A 17449-nucleotide genomic window follows, 5' to 3' on the forward strand; every position below is an offset into this window, starting at 1 on the left:
CAGCCTAAACCTCCCCTGGCGCAGCTTGAGACTGTGTCCTCTTGTTCTGGTGCTGGCGAGTTACTTTGAGGATACTCTTAGCATCCCAAACCGCTCTGGAGTTCTCAGCTATTGTGCAGGTATTTGCAGCCAGCAGGCTCTGGCTCTGTGCTCACCTTCCCCTGTGCTTCCCCTCTCTTCTGCTGCTTGCCTGTAGGTTGGTCTCCTTCAAAGCCAGCGTGCATGCCGAGCTGCAGATCCACCTGAAGGTCATCCACGTCTCCAGCAGGAGCTACCGCAGCTACCTGGAGGAAGCTTTAGGCAACATAAGGGATTCAAATGTGGAATTTCTCAGATCTTGCAGGTAGAGAGATGTCCCTGGAGCGTTCTTCTACGCTTTACCTCTTCCTGGGCCATCAGCATTTGTTGCACAGGCAGAAGAGTAACACTTAAGTTTGTTTGGGTATTCATCGAGTTTGCTGTTTGCAAACCAAGCCACAGCTGCTGCAGTGCTTACATCACATCTGTGTTGATGCCTGTGGCTCACCATAGAATACAAATGTTTTGGCTTGGAAGAGACCCTAAAGATCAGCTAGTTCTAAGCCCTTACTGTGGGACACCTCCTGCTAGCCCAGGTTGCTCAAGGCCCCATCCAACCTGGCCCTGAGCACCTCCAAGGAGGGAGCATCCACAGCTGCTTCTGGTGTCTCCCCACTCTCACTCTAAAGAAGTTATTCCTAATCTCCAGTCTAAAATTCCTAATCTCCAGTCTAAATCTGCCCTGGCTTTGCACACTTCCAGGCTGGGAGCCTCCACAGCTTCTGTTTCAGTGGGGGAAGTTGAGGGCTGCTTAGCTAAAACACTCTTTGAGAAGAAGACTCACAGCCAATTGCTTTTCCCTGGCTGGCTGCTTGCAGGTTGTTTTCAGAGGGAGGTACCTTTTCTCCTGAGGAGGTAAAGCATTTCAGCAAGTGTCTTCAGGAACAAAGTAAGGACATTGACACTTTTGAAAGCTTAATCAAGGCAGAAATGGAGCAAATGGAGTCAAGATGCTTGGAGGAGGTGTGCAGAGTTCCATTCTTTCCACTGTCATAGTTATAGACTCATAGAATGGGTTGGGTTGGGTTGGGTTGGAAGGGGCCTCCAAAGGCCATCTGGCCCAGGAGGCACTTCCAAAGGCCATCTGGCCCAGGAGGCACCTCCAAAGGCCATCTAGTCCAACCCCCCTGCAGTGAGCAGGGACATCCTCCACTAGATCAGGTTAGCCTCATTGAGGCTAACATTTGATGTGATTTATAAAGCTGCTTCCAGACTTGGGGCTGCTCTATGTGACATAGGGGGAGGAGGGGGGGAAGATAACTAGAAAGGGTGAGTTCTATCCTTGAAGTCTTCTTGAACAGTGAAAATGAATGGCTTCTGTCTCTTGTTTCTGGCATTCTTGAAGGCTACTGAGATTATCAACCAGTCTGACAAGAAGTTCCATTACATCTTCCTGCACCGAGAGTTCATGGAGAAGATCCAGCGATGCCTGGGGAATCTGCAACTGCAGATCCGGTCAGAGGTACACAGGGAGCCAGCAGAGCTTGGCTTAAGTGAATTCACATAGAATCACAGAGTGGTTTTGGTTGGAAGGGACCTCGGAGCTCCTCTGCTCCAACCTTCCTGCCCTGGGCAGGGCCACCTCTCAGCCAGGCTCCACTGCTCCAGGCCTCGTCCAACCTGGCCTTCAGCACCCCCAGGGAGGGAGCATCCACAACCTTCCCTGGGCAACCTGTTCCAGAGCCTCCTTTCCCTCTTTTATTCCTTAGTCTTTGTTATTTAAATAGTTCTCTTCTATTCCTGAATCTTTATCATTTAAACCTCTCTCTTGTAGTCCTTACTCTTCATTAGTTAAACATTTCCCTTTTATTCCTTATTCTTTATCATTTAAACCTCTCTCTCTTCACGATTTGAATAGCTCCCTTTTGTTCCTTGATCCTCATTATGGAGGTATTTCCCTTTCAGTCCCTCTCCTTTATTATTTAAACAGTTCTCTCTTATTCCTCATTCATTAATATTTCAATATTTCTCCTTTATTATCTGAGCAGTTCTCTTTTCTTCCTCCTTCTGTCATGTTTGAATAGCTCTCTTTTATTCCTCACTATTTGAGGAGGCTTGGGCTGAATTTAGAGTGGACAGCCACAAAGTGACTTATTCTATTAAAGCAAAACCTCTTCTTTTGTGTCCTGCTCAGGCACTGGAGCAGGCTGCCCAGGGAGGTGGTGGAGTCACCAGCCCTGGAGGTGTTTTAAAGAGGTGTGGCACTCATGACCAAACCATGGCACCGAGGTCTGTGGTGCCAGGTTGGACCTGATGATCTTTGAGGCCTCTTCCAACCTTGGTGATTCTGTGGCTGTGGTGCTGAGGGATGTGGGTTAGTGGCAGTGGCTTAGCAGCAAGTGGTGGGGTTGTGAGCTCTGGGTGAGGGGTTGGACTTGATCTCCAAAGGTCTCTTCCAACCTCCACACTTCTATGGTTCCATTGTCAATCTAAATCTATGTTTCAAGCCCTGCTGCAGCTGGGCTGGATCCCCATGGCCTCGCAGCATGCTGAGTATGTATACCTGAAGAGACCAACCAGAGTGGCTGTGTGGTGCAGTAAAGGACACAAGGGGTTGCTTTTGTGAGTCACTGTTCTCAGCTTCTCCTCTGAGAAGCAGCCACTGAGTGATTTTAACCAGTGAGTTCAGTAGTTTCGAAGTAGAGCCTCTCAAAATCCCTTGGCTCACCCTTGGTTCACTTTTGACTCACTTGATTCACACTTGACTCACTTTTGATTCACACTTGACTCACTTGATTCACACTTGACTCACTTTTGATTCACACTTGACTCACTTTTGATTCACACTTGACTCACTTGATTCACACTTGACTCACTTTTGATTCACACTTGACTCACTTGATTCACACTTGACTCACTTGATTCACACTTGACTCACTTTTGATTCACACTTGACTCACTTGATTCACACTTGACTCACTTTTGATTCACACTTAGTTCACTTGATTCACTTTTGACTCACTTGATTCACACTTGGTTCACTTTTGATCCACACTTGGTTCATTTCACCAATATCTCCTTCATCAGGTGGCAAATTCCAACCAGCAGGCACTGACATTGAACTCTTACCTGGAGAAGCTCCACCAGAAGGCAGATGCTTGTGCTCATCCTGCTGCAGATAAAGAAGTGAGCTCTCATCAGCACAAACCACCCTTTCATCCCACTTGGCATCCATCTGACTTGCTGTGCACCTTTGTGTAATGTACAAAGGAATCACTCTGGGGCAGGCTCATGTTTATACACCTCAGGGGGTGGAAGGAAAGAGGATTCTGCTGCGGAACTTTCTGCTGTTTGCCAGAGCCCTCAGCCTCTCTACAGTGAGATTGATTCCATGGATGTGTAAATAAAATGGTGACAGGACAGGGTCAAATGATGCTGTAGCCAACAGCCAGGGTGTTTGAAAGCTGTGAAAGGAGCCAGCAATGTGTCTTTGTGGCCAGGAAGGCCAATGGCATCCTGGGGTAGATCAAAGGGGTGTGCTGAGCAGGTCCGGAGAGGTCCTCCTGCTCCTTCTCTCTGCCCTGGTGAGGTCAGAGGTGGAATATTGTGTCCAGCTCTGGGCCCTCAGCTCAAGAAGGACCTCAGGGAAGTGCTTGAGAGATTTCAGCCCAGAGCCACAGAGCTGCTGCAGGCAATGGAACATCCTCCCTGTGAGGACAGGCTGAGGGAGCTGGGAGCAGAGGAGCCTGAGGGCTGCCCTCATTGCTGGGGATAAAGCTGTGCAGGGCAGTGTGGGGAGGATGGAGCCAGGCTCTGTTCAGGGATGTCTGAGGAGAGCACAAGGGGCAATGGCTGCAAGCTGGAGCAGAGGAGGTGCCACAGGAACAAAAGGGAAAACTTTTCCACTGTGAGGATGGCTGAGCCCTGGGGCAGGCTGCCCAGAGAGGTTGTGGAGTCTCCTGCTCTGTAGACATCCCAAACCCACCTGGATGTGTTCCTGTGTGACCTACCTTGGGTGACCCTGCTCTGGCAGGGGGGGTTGGACCTGATCTCCAGAGGTCCCTTCCAACCCCTCCCATTCTGTGATTCTGAGTGAAGCAGCTGGTTTAGCAAATGGAGGGAGTGCCAACTGCTTTATCTTCCAGGCTTTGACCTCTGAAGAGTGGTATGAATTTATCAAAGAAGTGTTGAAGGAAGTGCAAAAGAGGAGCCAGTACCTCGACTGCTTGCTAGGAAAAGCCACAACCCTGCACACTAGGGTAAGAAAGCTCTCAGAGCTCTCTCATTCCATCTGATTTTGAGTGCATTTTGATGTCTGCATGCTTTAAAGGTGTGTTCCAAATGAAGGCAGGTGCTGCATTGTGCCAAGCTGCTCAGGCCGTTGTAGCAGCTTGATGAGGAGGCTGAGCAAATCACCGCTGAGTTGACTGCTTGTTGAGATGTGCAGCACCACAAGAGGTTGCTCAGCTCTTTGCAAGAGTTTTGTTTTCAGGGTGCAGCACTGCTCAGAGCTGTCTGTTAGACTGGAGAAGACTGAGAGGGGATCTGCTCAACGCTCAGCGAGGGCTAAAGGGTGGGGGGCAAGACTCTGCTCAGTGGTGCCCAGTGACTGGACAAGGGGAACAGGCACAAACTGGAACCCAGGAGGTTCCATCTGAAACTGCTTTGGTGTGAGGCTGCTGGAGGCCTGGAGCAGGCTGCCCAGAGAGGTTGTGGAGTCTCCTTCTCTGGAGAGCTTCCAACCCCCCTGGCCACTGTGATTGTGGGCAAGCTGCTGGGGGTGCTGCTTGAGGAAGGGTGTTGGAGAGGATGACCTTCAGAGGTGCCTTCCAACCCTCCCCATGGTGGGATTGTGTGATTCTGGGACACCAGAATGAGGAGTCAAGGCTGAGCTTCCACACAGGCTGGCACCTGCCAGAGCTGCACCCCAAGCCTGTGCTCCTGGGCAAGCTGCTGTGGGTGCCCTGCTTTAGCAGGGGGGGCAGGGCTGGGCTGGGCTGGGTGATGCCCAGAGGTCCCTTCCAATGCCTGCCAGCTGTGATTTTGTGATAGCTCAGGAGTCTCTTGAAATATTTTCTATCTATAGACACACACAAATCAAATGTGTCCTGAAGAGAGTTCTTTTACCAAGTGGTTTGCTTTCTCTTTCTTTCCCTGTCTGGGAAGTCTGGGGGTTATTTATTGATTGAAATGGGTTCTTGTTTGATTGATTTCTTTCTTTACGATCTGCAGTGGGTCATTGGCTCCATCTACAGTGGGCCCTTGGCTTCAGGCTTGATGCTTAAAGCCTGTTGATTACAGCAGAGGAGAATCTACTCTCAGGTGCCTCAGAGTTGTGCAGCTGTGACAACATCGCTGTCAGAATTACAAACGACTTCCTTTCAGCCTCTGAAGCAACAGAGAGTTTGGAAGCTCAGTGTCAGTGACCAGTAGCTACCTGCGGTGCTGTCACTAACTGCCTGCTACAGCCAACAGGGTTTCATTTCCCTTCCCATTTCAGGAAGACTTTGCCCTTCCTACGACAGACGCTAGAAAAGGTTCGATTGCTCCTGCAGAGCACTTCGGGGAGGAGAACAAAATGATGCTGATGGGGCTGGATCCCGACAAATACCCTGTGTTGATCCCGAGCAGGATGGGCAGGTCTGCCCTGGATGATTTAGCAATAGGTGTCATCCAGAATTTACTGCAGTAAGTGTTTGTTTGCCTGAAGGGATTTCCCTGTCCTTGCCTTTGCTACGCAGAACTCAGCATGAGGCTCTTGAGAGCACAGCAGGGAGCTTCCCGCGAGGGGTTGTTGCTTTTGTGTTCCACAAGCGCAGCAACATTGTGATGAAATCAGGCTTTGTAGCTTAGCTTTGTGTATAGACAACCACTGCATGCTTCGTGAGAGGTAATGCTGCTATCAGTCAGCTTAGGTCTGAGAATCAGCCCTGGTTTGGGAGTCAGCCCTGGTTGGAGAGTCAGCCCAGGCTGGAGAGTCAGCCCAGGCTGGAGAGTCAGCCCTGGTTTGAGAATCAGCCCAGGCTGGAGAGTCAGCCCTGGTTTGAGAATCAGCCCTGGCTGGAGAGTCAGCCCTGGCTGGAGAGTCAGCCCAGGCTGGAGGGTCAGCCCTGGCTGGAGAGTCAGCCCTGGTTTGAGAATCAGCCCAGGCTGGAGAGTCAGCCCTGGTTTGAGAATCAGCCCAGGCTGGAGAATCAGCCCGGGTTTGAGAATCAGCCCAGGCTGGAGAGTCAGCCCAGGCTGGAGAATCAGCCCAGGCTGGAGAGTCAGCCCAGGCTGGAGAGTCAGCCCAGGCTGGAGAATCAGCCCTGGCTGAAGAGTCAGCCTGGGTTTGAGAATCAGCCCTGGTTTAAAAAACAGTTTTATTGAGACTTTCTTTTTAAAACCACAACTTCTGACCCCAAACCACCAGACTGGGAGCAATGTTAGGAAGAAATTCTTCTTACAAGGGCTTGTTCTGATAGAATGAGGGGGAATGGATTGAAGCTGGAAGAAGGGAGAATTAGGCTGGAGATGAGGAAGAAATTCTTTCCAGTGAGGGTGGGGAGACCACTGGGACAGGTTGCTCAAGGAGGCTGTGGATGCTTCCTCCCTGGAGGTGTTCAGAGCCAGGCTGGATGAGGCTTTGAGCAGCCTGGGCTGGTAGGAGGTGTTCCTGCCCATGGCAGTGGGGGTTGGAACTGGCTGAGCTTTAAGGTCCCTTCCAAGCCAACCCATTCTATGAATATATCTAGTGGATAGCATCAGGATCAATTCCAGGTATGAATTCTTTATCTTCTCCAGTGTTCTTCTAGTGGAAAGGTGATTTCCTGCTCCCCATTCGAATGAACACCCAGAGTGGGAAGTGTCTGATTCCCAAATGAGTATTTCACTGCACAGTTTTGATGGTAGAAATCCTGACATTCCAGCCAAACAATTAGGCACCTCCAGGCAAATTGGCACTGCCAGCTGGAAAAGTCATCCTGGCTCTTAACTATGGCCTCAGAAGTTTAACTGCACTGAGCACCTGGTAGGGGCAGAGGACTTGGATCATTCTCCAGGTACACAATGTCAAGTGAAAGGGTATTCAATAGCTGCTTGGTTCTGCTCTGTTTTGTTCTGTGCCAGGGTTCAGCTATCCAAGAAGCACTCAGGCCTGAGTCAGGTGAGAAATCTTCGTTCACGTTCAGGTGAGTTCCTCCCATGGCTGAAGGGATCCTGCAGGAAGGCTGCAGAGAGACTTTTCCTGAGGGTGTCTGGAGACAGGGCAAGGAATGGTTTGAGGCTGAGGGAGAGCAGGGTTAGACTGGAGCTGAGGAAGAAGCTCTTCAGTAGCAGGGTGGTGAGACTCTGGAACAGGCTGCTCAGGGAGGTTGTGGCTGCCTCCTGCCTGGGGGTGTTGAAGGTCAAGTTGGTCGAAGCCTCAAGCAGCTGAAGCTAGCTGAGGGGTGTCCCATGAGGGGGAGGTTGGAGTGGATGCTCTCTGAGGTCCCTTCCAACCTGAGGCATTCAGTGATCTACATCACTTAACCTGTGGTTCCAAGCACACCCCTGAGGAGCTCTAGCATGCTCCAGCCCAGAGGCTTTCTTGCTCTGAGTTGTTCTCCCAAGTTTATTTTTCCCTGGGTAGCTTTACTTTGCAATTGTAAGATGATTGAATGAGATAATCGTTGTGTGAGAAGTACCTACATCTGTGATGGGAAAAGGGGTAAAGAGATGCATTAGAAGCCAGGCAAATGTGCAGGGGATCAGAGATCCTGCTCAGTGAGTTGCCCTTCACCCAGGGGTGAGTGTAGAAGTAACCCCAGCTGCTCCAAGCCTACTGCTCCCATTTCCTCATCTCTCTGCTCCAGAGCCTGCTTCCTCCACCCTCTTCCAAAGCTATCCTCTCTCTCTCTCTTCCACATTCCTAAATCCTCATCACAGCCAAGACTATGACTGTAGCCCATTCATTCTCCTTCTTATTCCCTGCCTTCACGTCAGTTTCAATCTCCTCCCATCTCCCCCATGCCTCCTATGACATTCCCAGGCACACTCTATTGCTGTTGCCACTGCTGGGTTACTTCTCCCTGCCAGAAATGATTGTTCCTGCAGTTGTGCCCTCAGTGTTGGAAGGAAACAGGATGGAAATGAGAGCACAAACTATGTAAGCACATAAGAAAAAGACTTCAGAGGCATTTCTCCAATGCTCTGCATCTTTCCTTGCTACCCATGAAGCAGTTCTCTCCTCAAGGAAGCTGTTTCCCCTACTTGTGCATGAGGATCCTCAGAGCTCTGCCACTTCTGTCTGTGCAGCCCCAAGCAGCAAGAAGTCATCTAAGAAGCTGTTGTCAAAAGGAAGGTAAGACCTCCCTGGAAGGAGGAATTCCACTTAAAATGTTCCTGTGCAGGAATTTAGCCAAACTTTGGCCTCTGCCTCTCCTCTGACAAATTCTTCATGCTACTTGTATGAGCTTTCCTCCCAGCTCTGCTGATCCTTTGGGATCTTAGCCCTGTTTCTGTCCTCATGCTCCCCTCTGCTTTGAATCTCTGCAGATCTGGGCTGGGAAAACATTCTTTGCATCCTTCATCTCCTGTTGGTTTGAAATACAGAGTAGCTCCACTCTTAGAATCACTTCAGCTGGTAAAGACCTTTAAGGTCATGGAGTCCAACCCTTCTCTAACTCTACCACGGCTGGTGCTAAACCATGGCCCTCAGCACCACCTCTCTGCCTCATTTAAACAACTCCAGGGGTGGTGAGGTGTTTAAATAACCTCAAATCACTATGGCTGAAGGGATCCTGCAGGAAGGTTGCAGAGGGACTTTTCCTGAGGGTGTCTTGAGACTGGACAAGGAATGGTTTGAAGCTGAGGAAGAGCAGGGTTAGAGTGGAGCTGAGGAAGAAGTTCTTCAGTGTCAGGGTGGTGAGACTCTGGTTTGTGGCCTCTTCCTTCCTGGAGGTGTTCAAGACCAGGTTGGATGAAGCCTTGAGCAGCTGAGTCTAGCTGAGAGGTGTCACTGCCCAGGGCAAGGAGGTTGGAGGAGATGATCTCTGAGGTCCCTTCCAACCTTGAGCCATTCTAGGATTCCATACATCTATGATGGCTTAATTTTCAGGTCTGGGGTATAATTAGCATGCCTTCAGCTTGGTCCATGGATGAAATCAGTCACTGAAAACAGTGGAAACAACAGAAGAGTTTTGAGGAGCCATTAAGGAGATGATCCAGAGAAGTTTGTTTCCATCACAGAAGCATTTTCATAGCACAGAGTTCTAACAGAAGAGGGTTTAGAATGTGATGCACCATTTAGTAATCAGCCAGAGAAGGAAAAAGCTGGTGGCTAGTTTCCAAGTCACATTTTGCCTCTCCAGGCAAAGGAAACACTCCAAAGCAGTTCTCAGTGACAGCAGACTGCAGCTGTTTGGAGAGAAGCCTCCAGAATCTGAGTAAGTCAACTACCTGTGCAGAAATAATTGGGGTGCTGTGAAGGTGCTCTCCAGGCAGAATTTGCAGCAGCTCAGAGTCTGTGCTGCTGCTGCTGCTGATTTTTGTGTGTGTGTCTGGTTTGTTTTCAGTACTTTCAAGGGGATTATTAAGAATATCCTCTGGAAGGGTAACAAGAGCCTCTTCTGCCTGGCTGAGGTAAGAAGAGCCAAAGATGCCTAAATCCATAGAATGGGTTGGGCTGGAAGGGACCTTAAAGCTCAGCCAGTTCCAACCCCCTGCCACAGGCAGGGACACCTCCCACCAGCCCAGGGTGCTCAAGGTCTCATCCAACCTGGCCTTGAACATCTCCAGGAAGGAAGTATCCACAGCCCCCCTGGGCAGCCTGTTCCAGGGTCTCAGCACCCTCACTGGAAAGAATTTCTTCCTCATCTCCAGTCTGAATCTCCCCTCCTTCAGCTTCAATCCACTCATTCTCATCCTATCACTACATGTCCTTGTAAGAAGTCCCTTCCCAGCTTCCTTCAGGTACTTCAGGCCTCTTCAGATACTGGAAGGCTTCTCTGAGGTCTCCCCAGAGCCTTCTTGTCTCCAGGCTGAACAGCCCCAACAGCCTCAGTGTTCTTCAGTCATTTTTCTTCTCACAGGTCTGCTCCTGTCAGGTGGATTTGGATCTTAACAATGTTTGGATGGGCACCCAGAATGTTTCCTTTCTCCAGCAGTGCCTCCAGTTTGTAACTAGCATTGGACACTGCCTTTTTTAACACCAGGCTTCTTTACAAACCTTAACTTCAGAGGGAGAAAAGTGGGCTGAAAGAAGAGGGTGGTGGATAACCTTTCTGTAGCCCTGCTGCTGCTCTCAGCCTGGGTGGGAGCTGTCTGAATGTGTTACCAACATCTCTGCTGTCTGCATGCTTTGTGTGTCCAACCTCCTGCAGGAGTTCTACCAAGAGCACAAGCCTCAAATCTCAATGCTGGAAGACCTGCCAGGGACATTTGAAGACTGTGCAGAAGTGTTTGAACAGAACCTGCTCTCGTACCAAAGTCAGGCAGAGGAGTACCACAGGTCCTGCCTGAGAGGTGAAGTCACTCAGTTCAGGCTTTTGGTTTCTTGTGGATGGCATTTCTTTCTTGCAGTGGTGTGAAGTGGTGATTGCAGTGCCCAAGAATTCTGTGGCCCTCTGAACCCTTCTCAGGCAGTGTCCAAACCTCACTGCTTGGAGTTTTTACTGGGAACAGGGCAAATATTCTCCTTCTTTGTATCATAGAATCAGTCAGGGTTGGAAGGGACCACAAGGATCAGCCAGTTCCAACCCCCCTGCCATGGGCAGGGACACCCCACACTAGATCAGGCTGGACAGAGCCTCATCCAGCCTGGGCTTAAACACCTCCAGGGATGGAGCCCCAACCACCTCCCTGGACAACCCATTCCAGGGCTTCACCACTCTCATGGGGAAGAACTTCCTCCTCACCTCCAGCCTGAATCTCCCCACCTCCAGCTTCATTCCATTCCCCCTACTCCTATCACTCCCTGATATCCTGAGCAGTCCCTCCCCAGCCCTTCTTGTAGCCCCCTTCAGATACTGGAAGGCCACAATGAGGTCACTACCAAAATAATGGAAGGAGGACACTTAGGAAAGCTTGAAAGTCCTCTGCAAGGTCACATCCTTCAGCAAGTGTGTGCTTCTCACAGCACTGGACCTGGGAAAAGGGATGGCAGGGACAGAACCCCTGCAAAAGACAACCCCAGGTTGGTTGCCCCTCGCAGTGCACATCCAGCTGAGTGGGTTGGTTGTTTTCTTCCCCCTGGCAATGAGCATTTGTGCCACATCACCACCCTGTCTGTTCCCAAAAGAGTTCCAGGATCAGCTGAAGCTGTTTGAGCAGGAGCTCTCTCACGTCTCCAAGCTGGCAGTTGAGAGTCTTCTCAGAGAACATCAGCAGAAGCTCAGCTCTTCCACTGCTCAGATCCAGCAGCTCTTCAGCAAGCAGCTGGAAGAGTGGGAGAATGCAAAGGTATGGACATGCTGGAATCCTTCCAGTGTAGGCAGTGCTGAATGCTTCTGAGCTGCAGAGTTTTATTCATCTCACTCCTGGTTTAGTTAACTCACTGCTGAGCCAGCCACAGTTCAGTTGCTGCATGGGGAAATAAACAAACCCAAACCTTTAAGATCTCTGCAGAGACCTTCCAGTACCTGAAGGGAGTCTACAAGAAAGCTGGGAAGGGACTTCTTACAAGGACATGTAGTGATAGGATGAGAGTGAATGGATTGAAGCTGAAGGAGGGGAGATTTAGACTGGAGATGAGGAAGAAATTCTTTGCAGTGTAGTGACAGAATGAGGGACAGGTACCACAGTATCACTAAGGCTGGAAGAGACCTCGAGGATCATTGAGTCCAACCTGTCACCACTGAAGCTGGAAGAAGGGAGACTAAGACTGGAGATGAGGAAGAAATTCCTCAGAGTGTGGCTGGGGAGACACTGGAACAGCTTGGCCAGGGAGGTTGTGGATGCTCCCTCCCTGGAGGTGTTCAAGGCCAGGCTGGATGAGGCTTTGAGCAGCCTATTCCAGTGGGAGGTGTCCCTGCCCTTGGCAGGGAGTTGGAACTGGATGATCTGGAAGGTCTCTTACCAGCCCAAACCATTCTATGGATCCCTGGGCAGCCAAGGAAAACACTGAATTGTCTTGATCTTTCTGAACAGTACAGAAGGAGGGAGGTTTTCTCTTCCTTACTCTGTCTCAGTTGCTCATTCATCACTGAAGGCATTTCTTACATGCTTCCTTCCAGGCTGTGCACAAGAATCAGCTGCATCCCTCTCTGGGACACTCAGACAACTTACTGCAGCTGGATGCTTTGTGCCAAGAGGAAATGAGGAGGCAGAAGGACCAAGCTGATGGGATTTGTCTGCACACCCAGAAGCTGCAGGTGATTTGAGAGCCATTGTTTGGTGTGAGGTTGGATGTTGCATTTGTAAAGGCCACTGCATGCTGCATACAGTTTTTCCTTCCCCATTAAAAGTCAGCTGGGAAATGCTTTTAGTTTCAGGCAATCCTGTTCATGCATCCTTGAGCTCTGAAGCTAATTGTCATCAGCATTAGATCAATACACCAATAAATGCTCATCTGCACCTACAGAGGTTAATTGTGGCACCAAGTGATCATCATAGCCATAGAATGGCTCAAGGTTGGAAGGGACCTCTGAGAGCATCTGCTCCAACCTCCTTGCCATGGGCAGGGACACCTCTCAATCAGACTCAGCTGCTCAAGGCCTCATCCAACCTACCCCCAGGGAAGATGCACCCATGACCTCCCTGGGCAGCCTATTCCAGAGTCAACCTCATGCTGAAGAACTTCTTCCTCAGCTCCACTCTGACCCTGCTCTGCCTCAGCTTCAAACCATTCCCCCTGGGCCTCTCTTTAGACACCCTCAGGAACAGTCTCTCTGCAGCCTTCCTGCAGGATCCCTTCAGGTATTGGGAGGCAGCTCTGAGGTCCCCCAGAGCCTTCTCATCTCCAGGCTGCACAGCCCCAGCTCCCTCAGCCTGTCCTCATAGAGGAGCTGCTCCAGCCCTTGGATCATCTTTGTGGCCTCCTCTGTCCCCACTCCAGCAGCTCTGTGTCCTTCTGCTGGGGACACCAGGACTGGAGGCAGCATTGGAGGTGAGGTCTCAGCTGAGCAGAGCCAAGGGGCAGCATCTCCTCTCTTGCCCTGCTGCTCACACTCCTCTGGCTGCAGCCCAGCACACAGCTGCCTGCTGGGCTGCAGGAGGGCACTGCTGGCTCCTGGGGAGCTGCTCAGCATCCAGCACCCCCAAGTCTCTGTCTTCAGAGCTTCTCTCAACCCACTCTGCACCCAGCCCGGATTTGTGCCTGGGACTGGCCCAGAACCTTGCACTTTGACTTGTTGAGCCTCCTGCAGTTGGCCCTGGCTCACTTCTCTGCCTGTCAAGACCCTGCTGGGTAGTGATGCTCTGTGTCATTCAGAGCACACAGAGGATGCAGGTGGTAGAATCAGTGGATGTAGCTCTACATTTGGAGGAACAGTGACATCCTCTGGTTAGTTGTTTTACTTGCAGATAGCCTAGAAGGGTTTCCTCTGTGTGCCTCTCATCAGTGCACATAATTGATATGGTTCTGCATAAGGCTAAGGACTGGAAGCAGCAGCATTTGATGGGAGGGATTCAGGAAGCAAAATGCTTTTCCTGCTCCATCCTTTCAGGTTCCCAAGGGTCAGCTCCCCAGAACTAAAGCTCTGTGTTTACTCCTCTCAGACCACTTACTCAAAACTCTGAGGTTTGATCCTGGAGCAGTATCTCCTTCTCTCTTAGCTCTGCTCACACACAGAGAGAAGCACAGCCTGGGGCAGTAAAACGCTCAGCCCAAGTGTCCCTGTCTTCCAAACTGGCTTTTTCTTTACAGTCACAGAAGCACAGAATCATTTAGCCTGGAAAACACCTTTGAGACCACCAGCTCCCACTATTAACTCAGCACATCCCTCAGCACCACATCTGAATGGCTTTGAAGCTCCTCCAGGGATGGGTCCTCCACCACTGCCCTGAGCAGCCTGATCCAGGGCTTCCCAATCCTTTTGAGGAAGAACTTTTGGGGTTGTTTTTCTGATGTCCAATCTAAACCTTCCCTGAAGCAACTTGAGGCTCCTCCTTTGGGCAGGAGGATGGACTTCCAGCTTTTATCAGGCTGAGATGTTTAAAGCAAAGAGCTGCTGGGCAACTCTGCTCAGAACCCTGTGGCTTGTTGGGGTTAGGATAGGATAGGATAGGATGGGATGGAATGGAATGGACCAGACCAGACCAGACCAGGTTGGAAGAGACCTTCAAGATCATCATGTCCAACCCATCATCCAACACCACCTAATCAACTAACCATGGCCCCAAGAACCCCATCAAGTCTCCTCCTGAACACCTCCAGTGATGGTGACTCCACCACCTCCTCAGCCAGCCCATTCCAATGGGCAATCACTCTCTTGGATGTGGCACTTGGAGCCATGGTCCAGCAGTCAGGAGGTCTTGGGTGACAGGTTGGGCTTGATGATCTTTGAGGTCTCCTCCAACCTTGTTGGTTCTGTGAGTGCAGGCAATCAGGTGGTGTTGAGAGTGCTGCAGAGAGGCACTTCAAAGCCCTCCCTGTGCAGCTCAGAGCCCTGTGCCTGTTGTTTGCAGCTGTGGCAGGATGTCAGGGTTGGATTCTGAAGGAGAGGAGATCAAATGGTCACAGGGATTCCTCTCACTTGTCTCCCATGTCCCAACAGGCCTCTGCTGCTGAGTGTGCACGGGAGTTTTTTGCTTCACTGGCTGCCTTCACTGAAAAGCTGCTGCTGGAATTGGATGAAACTGTCACTATTGATGATGTACAAACAGCAAGTAAGTAAAGAAGAGAGTCCTTCTTCAGGCTCCTGCTTCCTCCCCAAAGCCTGCAGCAGGCTTCCCCTAGCAGGAGGAGAGGTTTGCATGCTGCAGTCCTGGAAAGGGAAAGGTTTGGATGAGGGAGGGTGCCAAGCTGTTAGCTGGAAGTGAAGAGCATTTAGCTGCATAGAGCTGCTTCAAAACATTGCTGCTGGGGGTTAATTACTGCTGCTGCTTTGGGACTGCTGCCTCTGTCTCCTGTTACCTCCCAGAGGGGGAAGTGCCAAGAGAGAAGACATCCACTCTGCTCCGCAGGAAGCTGGCTGGGCTGCCCCTGGAGCTCTGTGAGGTGAAGCAGTTCACTGGACGTGGGAGCAGGTAGGCTTGGGAGGCACTGGAGGGTGCCCTGTGTCATTTCCCTTCTCTGAACTGCTAGCAGGCTCTGCCCTCAGAGGATTTCTGCCTCCAGCAAACTGCTGAGTGCTCTGCTCTTCCTTGGTGATGTCCTTCAGCTATGGGGAAGTTTGTGTGGGTCATGCTCTTAAACAGAGAACAGCAACCATGGAATGGATTGGGTTGGAAGGGACCTTAAAGACCAGCCAGTTCCAACCCCCCCACCATGGGGAGGGGATACCTCCCATCAGTCCAGCTTGCTCAAAGCCTCATCCAGCCTGGCCTTGAACACCTCCAGGGAGGGAGCATCCACAACCTCCTTGGCTAACCTGGTCCAGTGTGGAACCCAAATGTATCCACATAAATAGAAGTGAGTTAAACATTGCCCTGCAGAGCCACCCAGTGCCAATATCCTTGCTGTGCCACTTTGCCAGCCACCAGCTGTCAATTCAGCCCCTTCAGATCTAGGAATGCACTCTGTGTTCTCACTCAGAAGATGGGAATGGAGCAACCTCCTCTAGTGGGAGGTGTCCCAGCCCATGGCAGAGGGGTTGGGACCAGATGATCTTTAAGGTCCCTTCCCAGCCATACTGTGAGAGGTCCCTTCCAAGCCAGTGTGCAGGCTGTGATTTCTGCCTCCCATGCAGAGGGCTGAATTTTGAGAAGGAAAGGTGGCAGTGCTGCACAAGGTCAGCTTTGAGGAGATCAAGAAAAGAGAATCCCTTTAATCTTTTACATGTGAAGTACAAGCAGCATGGATTAGCATCACCTGCCCTTTTCTCTCTCATGTGGCTTGTTTGCTTTGGCTTTCCAAAGGACTTGGCCAGGAATCCCCATGGCTGCTCTTACAGACAATCCAGAGCACGTTCTCTGCGGAGAAACTCCACCAGTCACCACAGCTAAGACTACACTGGGCCATGCAGCAGCAGTAGCAGCAAGAGATGCTGCCTATGAGGTTGGTTGGTGGGCCAAGGGCTGGGAGTGGGGCTGCTGCTGCTGTGGGTTTGGGGCTTTTGTTAGGAGGAAAATGCCAGCCATGTGTGAGTTGTTCATACACAGAGGGTAGAAATCCTCCCTCCTGTCTGCTTCTTGGTGTTGCTATCAGAAGCAGCCAGAGGTGGCTTCCCAGGGAGCTCTCTCATTCAGGTGCACCACACCAGGGAACTGGTTCAGGAAGAGGACACTTCAGGCCTTTCAGGAACATCCCAAAGCAAACTCCATTGCTGCTGCAAGGCAGTGCAGCACAGCTTGCCTTTGCTCACCTTTCCAAAGCCTCCAGCTCCAACCTTAGATCACAGAGGCTGATTTTGTCATAAGAGGTGAAGGTCTGTGGGACATTTAGCTCCTGTCTGGCATCCTGAACCATCACAGATCATTGTTTCCACCACAAAAGTCATCACTCCTTGTTCCCTTCCTTCCTCCTAGGAGAATGAGCACCTTGCAGACAGCTCTGAGCCTCTTGAGTTGCCCTCAAGAGCAGGGTGGAGCAGTTAGGAGAATATTCTTATGCTCAGCCATTGGGAAGTACAAGGTCAGGGTTTAAGCACCTGTCCTGGGAGCAGTTGTACTCCTACTGAGCTGAACTGATTATGAAATCTGTGCATTTTTGAGAGGGAAATGCAAAACACACTCTCAACAAGGTCTGCAGGTTTCTGTTTGGGGGAAGTAGCTTGGTAGCAGCTTTCAGTTCACACTCATCACCCAGGGAGCTCCAGCAAGAGTCCATTCTGTGGTTGAGATGTGAGCTTTCCTCCCTCTGCTCTGCAGCAGGCAGATCTTTAATCTTAGAAGTTAAAGGAAGTCAGAGGAAGAGCTTGTGGTTGCAGCAAAACTTAACCATTGCTGACAGTTTAGCTTCAGAAGCCTTTAGAAGGAACACAGGAGGAGGGCAGTGGATGATTCATTGTTCACACAGGGAGTGGATTTAAGATGGAAGAGGGGAGACTTAGACTGGAGATGAGGAAGAAATTCTTGACAGTGAGGGTGGGGAGACACTGGCACAGGTTGCCCAGGGAGGTTGTGGCTGCTCCCTCCCTGGAGGTGGACAAAGCCAGGCAGGATGAGCAACCTGGGCTGGTGGGAGGTGTCCCTGCCCCTGGTGGGGGCTTGGAACTGGATCATCTTTAAGGTCCCTTCCAACCCAACCCATTCTCTGATTCTCTAGTCAAAAGGCAGAAAATAAGTGGCTCCTGTGTGCAGTCTTCTGCCACAGTGGCTCAGAAGGCTGGTTTAGGCCAAGCAAGATGACCTTTCAGCACTACAGCCTTGCCCT

At 50.8% G+C, this 17449-nt stretch overlaps 1 protein-coding gene across 1 annotated transcript in view; it reads left to right on the plus strand.

Annotated features, from left to right (window-relative positions):
* CCDC180 (coiled-coil domain containing 180) overlaps positions 1-17449 on the plus strand; it is a 32019-nt gene that overhangs the window by 14219 nt on the left and 351 nt on the right. Inside the window, exons 21-36 of the mRNA XM_068155610.1 lie at positions 197-343; positions 897-1041; positions 1424-1540; positions 3106-3204; positions 4164-4277; positions 5519-5706; positions 7126-7187; positions 8215-8338; positions 9348-9422; positions 9552-9618; positions 10359-10500; positions 11276-11436; positions 12210-12347; positions 14691-14802; positions 15057-15162; positions 15994-16132. Of these exons, the coding sequence (XP_068011711.1) occupies positions 197-343; positions 897-1041; positions 1424-1540; positions 3106-3204; positions 4164-4277; positions 5519-5706; positions 7126-7187; positions 8215-8338; positions 9348-9422; positions 9552-9618; positions 10359-10500; positions 11276-11436; positions 12210-12347; positions 14691-14802; positions 15057-15162; positions 15994-16132 (1936 nt within the window). The remainder of the gene's footprint in view (positions 1-196; positions 344-896; positions 1042-1423; positions 1541-3105; positions 3205-4163; positions 4278-5518; positions 5707-7125; positions 7188-8214; positions 8339-9347; positions 9423-9551; positions 9619-10358; positions 10501-11275; positions 11437-12209; positions 12348-14690; positions 14803-15056; positions 15163-15993; positions 16133-17449) is intronic.

Source organism: Melanerpes formicivorus, unplaced genomic scaffold (assembly GCF_026170545.1).
Source record: "Melanerpes formicivorus ecotype bairdi unplaced genomic scaffold, bMelFor1.0.p_v2 SCAF_33, whole genome shotgun sequence".
In the NCBI taxonomy this organism is placed as follows: domain Eukaryota; kingdom Metazoa; phylum Chordata; class Aves; order Piciformes; family Picidae; genus Melanerpes; species Melanerpes formicivorus.